A 15,615-nucleotide genomic window follows, 5' to 3' on the forward strand; every position below is an offset into this window, starting at 1 on the left:
AAGTGCATACAGAATTCTTTATTTAACTTAAACCATGTAGTACTTTAACTACTAGAAAAAAGCAGAGTAAGAGAAACTAAAGTTGCCTTAGCTTCAGCCATTCAAAATAGACAAAGTTTCTTTTTTTTCGGTAATGTAAAGAATCCAGAGTATATTGCAATAACAGGAATAAATTCTTACAACAGAATATACAAAAAAACATTTTGAAATTTTTTTCATCTACTGATTTTTTCATATAAACAGAGGAATTTTTTAGGAATAATTTATACACAGAAAGTCATTTTATGTAACAAATTGGCCATGTTGTTACCTTTTTTAAATTTTTTTACTTTTTTTTTAAAAACTTTTTTTTAAACAAGAAAACTCAGAAAATGCATTATTTGTGATGCATCCATTCCATCGTGCCTTCTGGTTTGATTTTTTTTTTTTTTTGTCCCAGAGGTAGACAAACTCTGGCAAACCCCAATCTCAACCTCACTGGCTTAGAAAGCAGACAGGTGTCTTTGCCAAGCATCTATCACCTGTGGTTGTGTCTGCACAACACCAAACATCCAAAGGAAAAGTTGCAAACAAACCCCAAATTGTTTCTGGAACTTTCTCCCATGTAGCACAAAACACCCAGGTGTTTCCAGCGATGGGGATTTTGTGGAGCTGTGTTGATATGGCCAATAACCCACTGAGAGCAGGAAGCAATGGAGTCAAACTTAAAAAAGATCTTGAATGTGGGTAGTTTTTATTAAAAAGAGTTTGTTTTCTATTGAAAAACATCTATGTTCGGTGTTCTGCCTCAAATAAAAATAGGGTCTCTTCCTTGCCATAGCAAAGCATTAACCATGATATGAGGCATGGAAGCAAACGGCCTGCGGGCGCCAGAATCACCATCTTTCTGTGGCGGTCTGTGTGCTGCGCTCATCGTGAAAACCGTGAGCCGTGCGATGGAGTCCTTCCATCGTGAGGCACCGCCTAACGGTACCAACCAACCCCACCAGATGTGGATGGTGCCATGGCGCCGCTGGGCTGCAACACCTCTGCGATTTGCTTGGCCAATGAGGTTCTTTCAGTCTGTTAAAGTAGCTACACTCCAAAGGGAAATGAGCAGTAAAAGATGATCCCCTACCCAACCAGGGGGTTCTGGAAGACCAAGATACTGAAGATACAGAACTACTTCTTAAATCGTTCCTTTGTTATAAACTTGGGCACAAAGCATGGGGGGAAAGAGGGTGAGCCACGGCTTGGGTCAGGGAAAAATCCTTTTTTTGGCATCTTGTAAAGCTAGCTAGTAAACAGGTGTCCTAAAAAAAATGGATCACAAATACACATTTGCACACACAGAGAAAAAAAGTGTCTTTAAATTATTCTCAGCAATTATAAACTACAAACATTTTATAAAATTATTCTATGTTCTTACAAAAATGCAATGAAACATTTAATTAGTTCTTGTAAACCAGATCTTCGTCAACTGACTACCCGTAATCTACTGGACTTAAGAGCCCTATTGAAAACGCTAATGAGTGACTAATTACAACGATGTTTACCAGAAAGATGTGGACACACACAAACGTGGACATACAGATGAGCGATCGTTATGTTCTTGCATAAACAAAATAAAACAAAACCCTAAAGTCATGCCCCAGAACTGACAACTGACGGGTGCGATGCAGTTCGTGTTCTTGAACAATTTGACTGAACTCCGCAGTAACAGTTTCCAAAGTAGGATGTTAGGTTTATCTGTTGACACCAAATGCCCATGGATGACTGTTGAGCCTTGATGTGGTCTGATACCTTCAGAAACCATCAAGTTCCAAGCACAGCCCACACTTCTTCCAAGCCCTGTACCTTCTGCTCATGCTTTCCTCTCTCCATGTCATTCACGATCCCTCTTACAATGGTTTCCTGCCACTTCCTCATTCCACCATCAAGGAGTGTTCATCTGCTTTTTCTCTAAATGACCAACTAGTCATCTAAGCTGGAGGCCAAAAATGAAACCCTATGGCCTGTCCAAGGTCTGTATCTTCAGCATCTCTGGCAACAGAGGTTCAATATAAGCAACATCCTCTCTTGACGTTCTCATCTGTACCACCCACTATGTCAGAGTGGAGTTAACAGTTTGATTTTCATCACTGGTTCTTAAAGAGTGGATCTCTGGGCCATGTCTCCCAATGCTGCTTAGCCCAGGAAATGGAAAGACAGCCAACAAACACAAAAATATTAACAAAAGAACAAACCCCAAACCTTAAATGCATTACTGGGACTGCTGGAATGGGCCAAGGCATACCATGGAGCTTTACTGTCAACTGGAGGGTACCTGTGTTCTGGAAAGAGTTGCCTTTGACACTGTCTGGCCAGAGGACCCAACAGTGACAGCTGAGGACCTTGGACCAAGTATCCTAGCCTTCTCACTGCTCTGAGCTACGTGTGGCCTTGTCATAACAGCGGCCTGTATCCCATACAGCCACCTGCCAGCAGAGGTGGGCTGCTGAGAAAGAGGCTTCAGTGGAACAAACTGGCCTAGAATTTGGCATCATACTTGGCTCTGACATCTGTTACCCAACTGAAAACACACCACTTCATGCCAAGCATTTTTCCATTGAGTAGTTCCACAATAACTTTTTTTTTTTTTTCTCTATTATTGAAATGTTCCAAGTCATAAGAAACAGGCTGGAAGGAAAGGCCAGTGTGGGCCATGAACACGGTCTTCTCTCTTCCAAGGAGGAAGCTCATTCCAACTGTGTCAAATGTCAGGACATCCTCTAAGGGAGTCCTGGGGTGGTCTGGGTCTCACCCAGCTGCAGTTCAACAACGTCTCCAGAATACACCAGCTCCTGCTGCCTCAGGGAAGGGCTGTGTGTGATCAGGTTTTAATGCTCACATCAGTTCAATGATGTGCCTCAGTGGTTCACGTCACGTCAAGCAGTGCAAGCTGCTGTCAGAAGGAGGCTGCATGGAGAATGCCACAACTCAGCTTAAGTTATTTGGAGCATACAGAGGAGGAAACCAAGAAGAGGTGGGGAAACGAGCGTAAAATTAGGCTAGAACTGTGGACAGATGATGCCTTGGTATAGTCAAGGTGGGTGGTTTGGTCCAGTAAAATGACTGCACCATAACACAAGCAAAAAATTCTCTTTTATTTAAGTGTCTCTGAAGCATTTGTTATGATGGGCACTATACTGTTAGTGTTTTCTGTCTACTTAAAGGAAAACCACCTACATAAAACAAAAAGTGACACCAACAACTCGGACAGTTTAAACAAAACCCTTATAACCAGCTGAATGATCTGTAGAAATCCAGTTGTGGAAACCGGTAGGTATGTGCAAAACGGAGGAGAGGCCGCTATTCCACGGGGTCACCTACAGTGGGGAAGCGGGAAACCCTGATCAGACACTACTTCTCAGTGACCTTAAGATGCCAGGGGACTCGGGGAAGGAGAGGGGTGTTCCAGCAGGAGAGAGGAGCTCCTGAGCACAACTGCAGTCCTGGGAGCAGAAAGGAGCCGCCACCCTTGGGGAGATCCCCTCGTCTGCATTTCCCAGATGAAACGCCAGTGCCTCTGAGAGCAGCTGCTGGAGGGGGCGCCGTCCGCCTGTGAGCAGCGGCAGCGGGGAGGAGGCACAGCCCCTTCCAGCCCAAAGGTTTGGTACGTCTTTGTTTGCCCCTGGGAAGGAGGTGAGGGCGAGGTGGAGAGAACAGCCTGGATAGGGAGGCGGGGACTCTTCCTGCATCCTACCTGGGGCTGGCCACCACCAGGTTGAGAACCCGCAGGAGGAGGCGCTCGCCGGGCTCTCGGAGCCCACGTGGCTGCAGGGGCTGCTGAGTTGACCCCGCTGAGGGCCCAGCGGCCACCCCGCGGCCACAGGGGCGGTGGGGCCCCTGGCTCGGCCTGGTCCCCAGAATGGAAACCACCGCCCCTCCCCCTAGTCTGCACCGAGTAGCTGGTTTCCAAGACAACCTGCCAGGCCCCGCCCCGCCTCTGGGGAAACTGAGTCAGGAGGAGAACAGGAGCGACGCCAAATGAGCCATCGCAGAGAAAGGCGAGTGGGGAGGTGAGCTCGAGCTGCTGTGACCCCGGGATACAGGCTGGCCTCGCCCTGCGTCACCCGGTGTGTACGGCCTGTGGTGTGCATGAGGTTACCAGTATCAACGGCATATTGTCAGGTGCTGAGAAATGTGAGATGTACTCCTTTTATATATACACATATAAAAAATAAGAGTGAGGTAGATAAATGCTTGGGGAAAAAAAACAAAACAAAAACCCCTAAACTGTCCTGTCTTACACACACATGCGCGCACACACACACACAAAGCCTTTTCTCAGTATTTAAATTCATAAGGGGGCTTCTCTACAGTGATCGAAACTGGTATCACAAAATAAATTAAAACTCCTACGTATAATACCTTAATTTTTTTCTTTTTCTCTCTTTTTTTTTTTTTTAAGGGAAAAACTATGGGACAGAGACTAGAGGAAATAGTGGGACTGAAACTACTGATAAGCAAAAAGCAACTACCAACCTTCTTTTTTGTGTTTAATCTCGTTGCAACTAGCAATCACCGTACTGTACAGCTTTGTTCTTACTCCTAATTTAAACATTTCCATCCCAGAAGCAACTCTTATGCTGTCATCACTCTGGTGAGAAGTGCTAAAAACTAAACAAAACGAGACCCCGGGCTCCAAGCAGTCGGCTTGCTGGCCGGGGAACGACTCCCCTGGGCCAGGCCCTGGGTCCCCGGGGCAGGGGGCACGGGCCTCGCCCTGCGGCGCCTGCTGTCCCGACCTGGCGAGGGGCTGCCGGCGGCTCCGTGCGGCCCACACCGCGCCGGCGCTGGGGTTGGGGGCTGGCCTGCCCTGGGGCGTCTCCGGTTCTAAAGACAGGTAGGTCCGGTCGGGGGCCGGGGTGGCGGCGGGACGCCGTAGACGGGCCCGCTAGAGCTCGCGCCGCTGCACCCCTGGACTCAGCAGCTGTTTTCCATGGGATGGAAGGATTAAATAGCCATTAAAAAAAATAGTAATCCAAATGCCTAGTGTCTGCAGTTAAAACTGCTGTTGTACCCAAGAATTAAAAAAATAGATATATGTGTGTCACAACTGAAACAAAGGCAAGGGAAAGAGAAGCTGAGACTTGTCAACAACGGTGAGTATCAACACTGAACAAGGATGTGCGATATATTTAACCTTTTTTTTTCTGACCTGAGTTTGTATCATGTCTTGCACTGTAACAGACTCAGACGCGGTGTGAGGGCAGGCTGGGGAGAGAGGGTCGGGGCAGGCACCCGCCATCTCTCCGCGCCCCCCTCACCAGCCTCGTGCCCACAGAGCGTACGGGTAGAACATAACTAACGGGGCAGGGGGAGCAGGGAGGGCTATGTATTTATAAAAAGGCATCAAACAGTTCATGGCAAATTATGTTATATAAGTATCAATTACTGGGAAGAGAGGAAGAAAGTCACGCACTCTAGTACAAAGCATAAGAAGTTTCTTGGAGTGAGCAGAGAGGGAAGAGGGGAGACCTGAAGGTTTTCATAGATTAAATCCACAAAGATAAAGAACAAAAAAAATAGCAGCTTTTTTTTTTTTTCTGTACAGACGTATAGATGAATATCTGAACCGTAAAAAAGTTATAAAAGTGACATTAAAGACGATGTGTATGCAAATGTTTCATGGTCTAACATAGAACTGTAAGACCCACGAAGAAGTCCTAGTAACAGAGAAAATGTCAACAAAGCTTAGAATGCTTGAATCCATTTACTGCTTTTCTTCGCACTGTTGTGGTGGTGTTGGAATCGCTTTCCTTGCAAACCTGCATGAACAGTTGGGCTGAGTCCCTGGCAACCCCTTCCCGTCTGTGTCCTTGGGGGCTGGGTGGGGGCAGGAGACTGGCATGTGGACGACCTTTACTCAAAGCCTGTCTTCCAGACTCCCAACAGGGCCTGTTTCCTCCAGAATTCCTGGGGGGGCTAGAAGGTGGGGTGCAGAAAGCGGGGGTGGGGAAGCCAGGCTGGGCTTCTCCCCATCCTCACTGAAAGCCAGTCTCATTCTGTCCAGTGCCCCCAGATAACCTCGTCAGAAGCCATCGGACCTGTGTGAAGGCAAGACTCGGAACACCGGGGACAACCGGGTGCAGGGCGTCAGCAGCGCGGCCCTTAACGAGTGACTAGCTCCCGTCTCGCCCAGGCCTCCGGAAAGGAGAGAACGGTGGGGGGGGGGCGCTGAGGGGGAAAAGTGGGGGTTTTGGCAGAATTTGGCAGCGTTAACAATGGTCACGAGCTTGGGTGAACGATGGCCCTTTGTAAATTTCCTATGTCCCTAAAAATGTTAAAGACACAGTTAAAAAAATCCCATCTCAATGTGTTTGTTTTTTTTATAAAGACCTACGATGACTGGCAGGTGTGTTCAGGGCAATGTGGGGCCACAGATGGGCAGCCCTCGCTTCAATCCGATGCAGAGGGCATCCCGCCTGGGCTTGCGGCAAATGTGTTTCCATCATGAAGCAGAAAGAAAGAGAAAGGTGTGAAGAGAGTGAGAGAGAGACAGGGAGAGAGAGGAGACTTGATTCTCAAGTGTTGCTATTAAGTGTTGTCATTAAGGTTCTTAAAGGCCCGTGTCAGTTAAGGGTTTGGGTAGGGAAATAAAAAGCGGCTTGCATATTGAGAAAAGGAACATCCCAAATGTGTTTACTGCAGAGAAGCCGTCTCCTGTGGGCAGCCATGGCAGTTCTGAAGATCCACTGAGGTACAGGAAGCTGTGAATAGATTGTGAACACTCTCTCCCCACCCCCGCCGCCGCGCGCGCGCGTTACTGTGTGCACGGCCGGCTCCGGGATCAGCAGGTGGAGGACTGGGGCAGCGGCAGGGCGCGCTCGTTCTTGCGGCCCCCGTTCATGTGCGCGTAGGGCTGCCTCTCGTCGAAGCTGGCCCTCAGGACCAGCACGCCCGGGCCCGGGCCGTTCTCGGCCTTGTGTCCTGAGTGTCTGTCGGGCAGCGGCAGGGAGGCCGAGGAGGCCGAGGGGTCCAGCGGCACGCTCTCCATGTTCTCGGGCTCCAGGTCCAGCTCCTCCGGCTCCGGCGGCTTGTTCTCCTCGCTGTAGTAGAAGGAGACCTCCCGGAAGCCCGCCTCCATCTCGTCCTTGACGCTGCTGATGATCTCCAGGAACGAAGGCCGCATCTTGGGGTTGTACTGCCAGCACATGCGCATCAGCTCAAACCTGCGGGGAGACGGCAGAGGTGGGCCCCGCCGGAGGGCGCCAGGCCAGGCAGCCCCGCCACACCGAGCGCAGTGAGCACGCTGCAGGCCGTGCCAGGCCCCCAGCTCTCTCTCTCTCTGACACAGGAGAGTATCCTCTGACACAGGAGAGTATCTACTGTCTCTCTTTGACACAGGAGAGTATCTACTGTCTCTCTCTGACACAGGAGAGTGTCTACTCTGTCTCTCTGACATAGGAGAGTGTCTACTCTGTCTGACACAGGAGATTGTCTACTCTGACACAGGAGAGTGTCTACTCTGTCTCTCTCTGATGCAGGAGAGTGTCTACTCTGTCTCTCTCTGACACAGGAGTGTCTACTCTGTCTCTCTGACATAGGAGAGTGTCTACTCTGTCTGACACAGGAGATTGTCTGACACAGGAGAGTGTCTACTCTGTCTCTCTCTGACACAGGCGAGTGTCTACTCTGTCTCTCTCTGACACAGGAGAGTGTCTACTCTGTCTCTCTGACATAGAGTGTCTACTCTGTCTGACACAGGAGAGTGTCTACTCTGACACAGGAGAGTGTCTACTCTGACACAGGAGAGTGTCTACTCTGTCTCTCTCTGACACAGGAGAGTGTCTACTCTGTCTCCCTGACACAGGAGAGTGTCTACTCTGTCTGACACAGGAGAGTGTCTACTCTGACACAGGAGAGTGTCTACTCTGACACAGGAGAGTGTCTACTCTGACACAGGAGAGTGTCTATTCTGTCTCTCTCTGACACAGGAGAGTGTCTACTCTGTCTCCCTGACACAGGAGAGTGTCTACTCTGTCTGACACAGGAGAGTGTCTACTCTGACACAGGAGAGTGTCTACTCTGACACAGGAGAGTGTCTACTGTCTCTCTCTGACACAGGAGAGTGTCTACTCTGTCTCTCTGACATAGGAGCGTGTCTACTCTGTCTGACACAGGAGAGTGTCTACTCTGACACAGGAGAGTGTCTACTCTGACACAGGAGAGTGTCTACTCTGTCTCTCTGACACAGGAGAGTGTCTACTCTGTCTGACACAGGAGAGTGTCTACTCTGACACAGGAGAGTGTCTACTCTGACACAGGAGAGTGTCTACTCTGTCTCTCTCTGACACAGGAGAGTGTCTACTCTGTCTCCCTGACACAGGAGAGTGTCTACTCTGTCTCTCTGACACAGGAGAGTGTCTACTCTGTCTCTCTGACATAGGAGAGTGTCTACTCTGTCTGACACAGGAGAGTGTCTACTCTGACACAGGAGAGTGTCTACTCTGTCTCTCTGACACAGGAGAGTGTCTACTCTGTCTCTCTGACACAGGAGAGTGTCTACTCTGTCTGACACAGGAGAGTGTCTACTCTGACACAGGAGAGTGTCTACTCTGTCTCTCTCTGACACAGGAGAGTGTCTACTCTGTGTCTCTGACACAGGTACAGTACCTACTTGGCTCTGACACAGGCAGCCTTCAGCTTCTCCTGACTTATGTCCACCACTGCAGTCACTTCACCCACACGCAGGACTCAACCCTAACTCTCGCATCCTGAGAGGGACAAATACAGGTCCCACACAGAGTCTGTTATTACAAGCCAAAGTGTCAGTCGCTCAGTCGTGTCCGACTCTTTGCGACCCCATGGACTGTAGCTCGCCAGGCTCCTCCGTCCATGGGATTCTCCAGGCAAGAACACTGGAGTGGGTTTGCCATTTCCTCCTCTGGGGGATCTTCCCCAGGGATGGAACCCAGGGTCTCCCACATTGCAGGCGGATTCTCTGTAGGTGTTTGAGCCACCCACAAAAGCCTCTTATTACACGTATTTACATAAAATGCAAACCAGCCTTCTATCTGAAGCATTGCCTACAGCCACTGGATAAACATTATTTCCAGAATTAGAACGCTAAGGAGGCTGAGCAGCGATCAGTTTTCCCCACAGTGCTCTCTCCTTCAGTTCTACCCACGCTGTTTCCAAGCTTCCTCCTGGGCGCAGGGGGCCACTGGCAGAGAACCGAGGACAGGCAGTGCCAGGCAGTGTGGCTGCAAGACAAGAGGCACACGACCCCCTTCCAGTGCCGGGGCTCAGACTGCGCGCAGCATGCCCCAAGGTGGCACACCAGCCTGGGAGACGGGCTGCCCCTGAACCCAGCGAGAGCGGGGCCCGGAGCCAGATGAGAGAGCCTGGTGCCAGGGTCCCTGCTCAGGCCCAGGACTGGCAGAGAGGGCACCTGGGAAGCCTCGGCGTCACGTGGCCACAGGGACCAGCCCAACATCGAGCCCGAGCCCCCAGAACAGGCGGCTGCACAGGGAAAAAGCCAGGAACAGGCTCTGACAATAGTTGAGCACAGCTGCAGGAGGAGGGGCACCCCTCATTCACCCGGCATGCAGAGGGCTCCAGCTACGCAGACCTCCAGGGCAGACGGGAGGTGGCCGAACAAAGGTCCAGGCTGCTGGGAGCGTGGAGGAGGATCTGAGGAGACAGCGGCCAGCGGCCTTTTCTCATGGAGACCAGAAAGCCTCCCCTTCCACTTGTTTTCTCGCCAGAAAGTGTTTTATGTTTTGTTTCAAAACTTCTGGCTAATGAGATACTTTTCAATAAAAATGGCCAAATGGAACTCCCCACATCTAGGAAGCTCAACACACCCCAAACTGGCTTCCAGCCTCAGGATGACACTTGACAGACCTGAGTCTGGCCCCGGAGAACATTTCAAAGAGAGAAAGCCCAAGGGGACAGGAAGGCTCCCAGGTCTACCCGCCAGACACCTTGAAAGACCTGGGGAGAAGGAGAGGATGTGACCTTGAGTGCGGGTGGGCACGGGAGAGAGGCCGGCTGCTTCTGTAAATCAAGTTTTACTGCGACAGACACACCCGTTTGTTTGCATATGGTCTGTGGCTGCTTTCAAACCAGCAGTTGTACGGGCTGAATAGTTGAGATGGTTTGGCCTGTGAGCCCTACCGTGTGGCCCTTGGCAGAACAAGCTTGCCACCCCTGCTCTAGTGGAGAAAGACTCAGTCAAAACAGGAAGACTATTTCTTCCCCTCCCAACTAAACCACCCGCACGAGGTCAGGACGCTAACCCCACGGCAGGCGACCAGTGCTCTCGGGAGCTTTATGGGTGTATACAGCATTACTCTGCATGGGTCTGGGAAGGTGCGTATCATTAATAAAGCCCCATTTTATAGATACGCAAATGAGTGAGGGTGGAGCAGGAATGGAAGTCTCACGAATGACCTGCTTGCACTTTGAATGCTACCACCAACCTCAGAAAGAGAAACTTGCTCTCAGCCTCAATAGGAGAAACCACAGTCCTGCCCCATCTCCCTCTCTTGGCCGCCCACTGACAGTCACAGGTGTCGTGGGGGCTTTGCAGATAAACTGGCGGCTTGTTCTTGGGTCAGATGGCAAACGAGCCCCCTTCCATATCCTCACCTCCATCATTTCCTATGAAAAAGGACCAACGCCCCCCCTCCCAATAAAAAATAAAATAAAATAAAGAGCCATAAATACATGACATGCCTCTCCATGGCTCAGCTGTGATTTCCTCTCTAGCCAACTGACTTATCCCTGAAGAGAAGCGCAGCCAGGGCCAAGGACACGTGACGGGGCCTGGCTCCGCGCCCCTCGGCCTGGGGCTGAGGAGTGCCCCCCGCAGGGGAGGAGGCCTGTGAGTGATGTCAGCACCAACAAGCCACGTGACAGAGTCCAAACCTCCCCAGAGCCGCGGCCGTGTAGTGCTGCCCATGAAAGGCAGTCTTTTTTCACTTGGCGAGATTCAAGACCTTGTTTACACTATCTCCACAAGAAAACTTTCCAGTAGACTCTAGAAGGATTTATGAGCTGATAAAACTCCTCTTTAAAAAAAACAGGTTGTTTTTTTTTTAACAACTGGTCGGCTCTGGGGAGCAGGAGCCATCTTGCACTGAATGCCCGCACGGGAGGCGTGCGTGTGCGTGGCTGTCACCTGGGCAGGACCAGACAGAGCCGCCGCCTTTGTGCACCTGTGGAGGCCGTCTCCACCCCACCCTCGGCCCGGCTGTGTGTGGGCAGGCTGTGGTCACCTGCCAAGAGCGGCCTCCGTTGTTCCCGTGATGACAGAGATGGCGTTCCAGAGAGGACCTGCAGGGCTCACAGCACCCCTCCTCGCCTCCCTGAACACTCAGGCTCCTGCCCCACTCCTCGGCCGGCAGGGGCAGGGGGCCGGGGACCGGCCTGATCGCTCACCCCATGTTCCTCTGTCTCAGGGCAGAGATCAAAGGCAGGGCCCAACCCTGGGGAAGCGGCCGGAGACTCTCCGGGCATGAGTGCCATCCCAGCCTGTTTGCATCCCACTCAAGCGCTCGGTTCCCACACAACTGGCCCGGGATCTCCAACAGTCAGCAACAGGGAAAAACCGTGCTTGAAAACTGCAAAACAACCAGAGTCCACCGAGTTTGCTACAGGCTCATCCGTGAGCTAACGACTCTGGACTGAGAAGCTCAAACTCCTCTCTGAATGGTGCACCCTGAAGGCCTCCCTGGCACAGGTCCAGCTGCGCAATCTAGGGGGCCGTGGGCAGAGAGTATGCTCCTCACTCGGCGCCTGCCTCTGTCCCGCCCGTGCCCCAGCCTCTCAGTCACAGGGCCGGCTGGGAGTGGGGACTGCTCCCCGCAGCCCCTGCTCTGGGCCAGATCAGCCAGCATGTGCTCGGAGGGGCTCCAGGACACTGGCAGCTGAGTGTGGAGGCCTGAGCGCAAGACAAGGCCAAGGAGCCGCAGGCTGATCAGTCTCCAACCCTGTGCTAAGCGATCCACACTGCATCTCAGGACTGAGCCCCTCGGGCCTGGACGCACTGTGGCCTGGTCCCTGACGCCGTTCCTCTGAAGCCGGGCACCAGTTCTCTGGAGGGCATCAGGACTACTGGCTGCTCAGAACAGCCGGCAACTTCTTGGCATCGTCGAGCGAAGATGCTGAGCTGAGGTCCCCCAGCAGCCCCTGAGGTCCCCCAGCAGCCCCGTTACCCTGTGAGTGCCAGCCACACCTCCAGAACCACGAAACCAAAGCACACACGCTCTCTTCCACGTGGGGCCCAGCACGGCTTTCAGGCAGCTCCCAAGGGCTCAGTGACTTTCCTCACCCATGGGCAAAACAAGACTCATTCTTTCAATTTTGTAATAAAAGAAGCCCATCTCCCAGAACATGTCTTCCTCACCTAAGCTCATCAATAAATTCAAAAGGGACAACACAGATACTCTCTATGAAACCAACTTTTCTCCTCTCGCTCTTTCTTAGAAGGAAGAAAGTTTGCCAAGGGGGTTCTGCCTGGTAGGGCAGAAAGGCCTCCTGAATTATACATTTACTATCCCAGAGTAACCGCACCATGTACAGTTCCTTGTCACTCCAGGCTGGGAACAGGCAGTGCGCTGCCTTTCCCAGGGCAGCGGGGCTGCTTCCCAGGCATATCAAATCAGAGTAAAGCTCCCGTCACCTGGGGGAGATCAGCTTCAGGTGGCCCACAAGTTTCTCAGAGACAATGACGACTCAAGTCAAAGAAAGAGAAAGCTCAGGAACAGTGCCTGTCCTCCCACACCCCCAAACCACACGGACAAAGCCCACACCTGCTTTCCTGGACGCTTCTACGCCTGCTAACACACCACCACTTCTAGCGTTCGATTCTCTGCTGGCACCGGACACGCTCATGCAAATTCAGCGGGCATGGCTCCTCAAAGTCCACTACTTATGCTTTTGTTCTGAAGGAAGGCCATTCTCACGGGCTGCCAGCAGTGCCGTGGCGCCACTGTTCAAAGCGGAGGGCAGTCACCAGCTGGGCGTGGTGCTGGCCTCCGAGACCCTCCCGTCCTGGTGTCCATGCCTCACAGAATCTCATCACATCAGATACAGCCCACAGGAAGCACTGGACACCAAGGAGCATGACTTCCAGGCCACGAAGAACACTGTGTTTCTGCTCTGCCATGGGATGACTGCCCTCAGGCCCGGCAGGCAAGCTCCGGGCCCACAGGCCACATCTGGCCTGCTCTCTGATTCTGCAAGGCCTGGGAGCTAAAGATGGCTTTTCTATCTGTATCAATAAATGGCTGGGAAAAAAATCAAAGAAGAACAATATTTTACGACAAAACGAAAGCTATGTGAAATTCAAACAAAGGATCCAGACAACAAGTTTTCCTGGACCATACGCACACCTGTTCCTCTGTTGTCTCTGACTGCTCCTATAAACAGCCGAGGCGAGCAGCTGCAGGGGCCACAGAGCTGAAAATATTTACTATCTGCCACTTAACGATATGTCCTTCTGGATAAAAGGCTTGCCGAACCCTGCCCTAGGAGAAGCCAGCTGCATAGCATGACGACACTCAAGCAGCATCACAGAGGAACTGAGGTCTCGCGTGGCACCCAGCAGTGAGTGCTCTGCTTTGGAGGTGGATCCCAGCCCCAGTCAAGCCTTCAGATGAGTGCAACCCTGGCTGCCAGCAGGACTGTGACCTCAGGAGACCCCTGGTCAGAGCCAGCCAGCTGAGCTGCTCCTGGCTCCCTGACCTCCAGAAACGCTGAGAGATAATAAATGCTTCCTGTTGTCTTAAACTGTTAGGTTTCAGATAACGTTATGCTGCAACTAAAAAAAATAATAACAGAGAAGAAGAGGGAGAGTTTCCTTGAGGGGCAAGAAAACACACTGAGTGGCTGTCTGAATCTCTTCCAACTCTGGGTCCCAAAGTCTGAAGATGCTGTGCCAGGCAGTCTGTTGGTGAGGGATCTGGGATGCCTGGTGCCCCCCGAGGCACGGCCTCCTGGGAAGTGGAGCTTCCTGTCACGGTGTGTGCCCCACGTCCAGGACATATGTAGGTTTCTTAGGCCGGGCCCATGCTCAGATGATCAATGGGCACCCCACCTCCACACACACACACACACACACACACACACATACACACACACTTACACACACACACACTGAGGCAAAGATGTTGCCTTTCCTGTGGCATTCCCTGGCCTCTTTCCTAACTCCATGGAAGCTGTCCTAGAGATAGAACAGGCTTTGGCTGAGCAAATGCTCAGAGGCAGCAGCTAAGGAGTAGGATGCCCAGCTAATGTTCTCTCAAAGCAGCAGCACAGTCGGAGCCAGGAGAACAGGCCCACCCCCATCCCACCACCCCTCCCACACTCTACCTTGAGCTTAGGGATCCAGTCTTGGAACCTACACTAAACATGCTTTAGAGAAAAACCAAAACCTTGATTTATTGCCAGGACAACAGTTTATGTTTCCCAGGCTGCAGCTGTCAGACTCTAAGATGGTCCCCAAGATCCCTGCCCCTGCTGCAAATGCCCCACATGATCCCCTCCCCTGCGTGGGAGGGACTTTGTGAATGTGATGAAATCTCACTCCTTCATTTAGGCTTCTAATAACTGACTCTAAGTTAATCAAAAGGGAGATTACCCAGCATGGATGTGACTTAATTAGGTAAAAAAAAAAAAGTCAACAGCAGCAGCAGAACTGCTCTCGCTGGCCTTGAAGAGGAAAGCTACTTTGCTGTGAGACGCTCGTGACGGGAGTGCAGGTAGCGCTGGCAAGGACTGGGAGCTGGGAGCCAGCCAGACCCGGGGACCTCAGGCCTACAGCCATAAGGAGCCGACTCCTGGCAGCAGCCCAGAGGGGCCTGGGAGAGGGTGGCCCCTGAGTCCCAGATGGTCACAGCCAGGCTGACATCTTGATCTCTACCCTGTCACACTGAGCAGAGGACCCAGCATCCCCATTTCCCAATCCACGTAAACCTTGAGAGACCAAGTGAACCGAGCCTTCCCGGCTGTTGGGCTGATTTCCCTGGTCCCCACACAGCACGGCGCCTGACTCACGTCTGTATCATCCGACCACGATGCAGCCCTTCCCCGAGCCAGGGCTCACTCGAGGCTGGTGAGCTGGGAGGTGGCAGATCTGGGCGGGGGGGCTTCCACGTGGACAGAGAAACAGCCCAACAATTCCTCTGGGGTCCTTTCTAACGTGAGACCAAACCTGTCCTGAAAAGCACTTCTGGAAAATTCTTGGATTGGTCTTGAGGTATTAGTGGTAGGCTACATCCCACCTATCGGGATCCAGAAAATCGTGAGCCCTGTCTTAAGGTGTGTGTCGAAAGCAAGCCCAGTGCTCCTCACCTGTGCCTGTCTGCACCTGAAGACCCAACCGCAGCACACCTGCACACCCACACACCTTCAGCAGCGCTGACCGCCACAGACAGAGGGGCTTGCCCCGAGAATGCTGAGCAGGGAGGCCCACGAGGCCCCCAGAACTGCCTCCCGGTCCGCACGGCCACTGGAGGAGGTCACCAGGAGCCCACCCCTCACATATTTTACAACCTTTGTAAACACCTAACAGGAAAGAAACCCGCGGGAGACGCAGGTGGTGGCAGCGTCCTGGAGCAGCCTGCAGCAGGTCCGAGGCCA

The 15,615-nt window shown here is 52.1% G+C and overlaps 2 protein-coding genes across 9 annotated transcripts in view; one reads left to right on the forward strand and one right to left on the reverse strand.

The window, feature by feature from the left end:
• PGPEP1L (pyroglutamyl-peptidase I like) overlaps positions 1-6,168 on the forward strand; it is an 81,273-nt gene extending 75,105 nt beyond the window's left edge. Inside the window, exon 5 of the mRNA XM_045163826.1 lies at positions 6,038-6,168. Coding sequence (XP_045019761.1) covers positions 6,038-6,150 — 113 coding nt within the window. The 3' untranslated portion in view covers positions 6,151-6,168. The remainder of the gene's footprint in view (positions 1-6,037) is intronic.
• The window catches only part of IGF1R (insulin like growth factor 1 receptor), a 307,210-nt gene continuing 291,598 nt past the window's right edge, over positions 4-15,615 (reverse strand). For all 8 annotated transcript variants that reach the window (XM_025271567.3, XM_025271562.3, XM_025271563.3 and 5 more), the window contains one exon: positions 4-7,196. In XM_025271567.3, coding sequence (XP_025127352.1) covers positions 6,815-7,196 — 382 coding nt within the window. In that variant the 3' untranslated portion in view covers positions 4-6,814. The remainder of the gene's footprint in view (positions 7,197-15,615) is intronic.

Source organism: Bubalus bubalis, chromosome 20 (genome assembly GCF_019923935.1).
Source record: "Bubalus bubalis isolate 160015118507 breed Murrah chromosome 20, NDDB_SH_1, whole genome shotgun sequence".
In the NCBI taxonomy this organism is placed as follows: domain Eukaryota; kingdom Metazoa; phylum Chordata; class Mammalia; order Artiodactyla; family Bovidae; genus Bubalus; species Bubalus bubalis.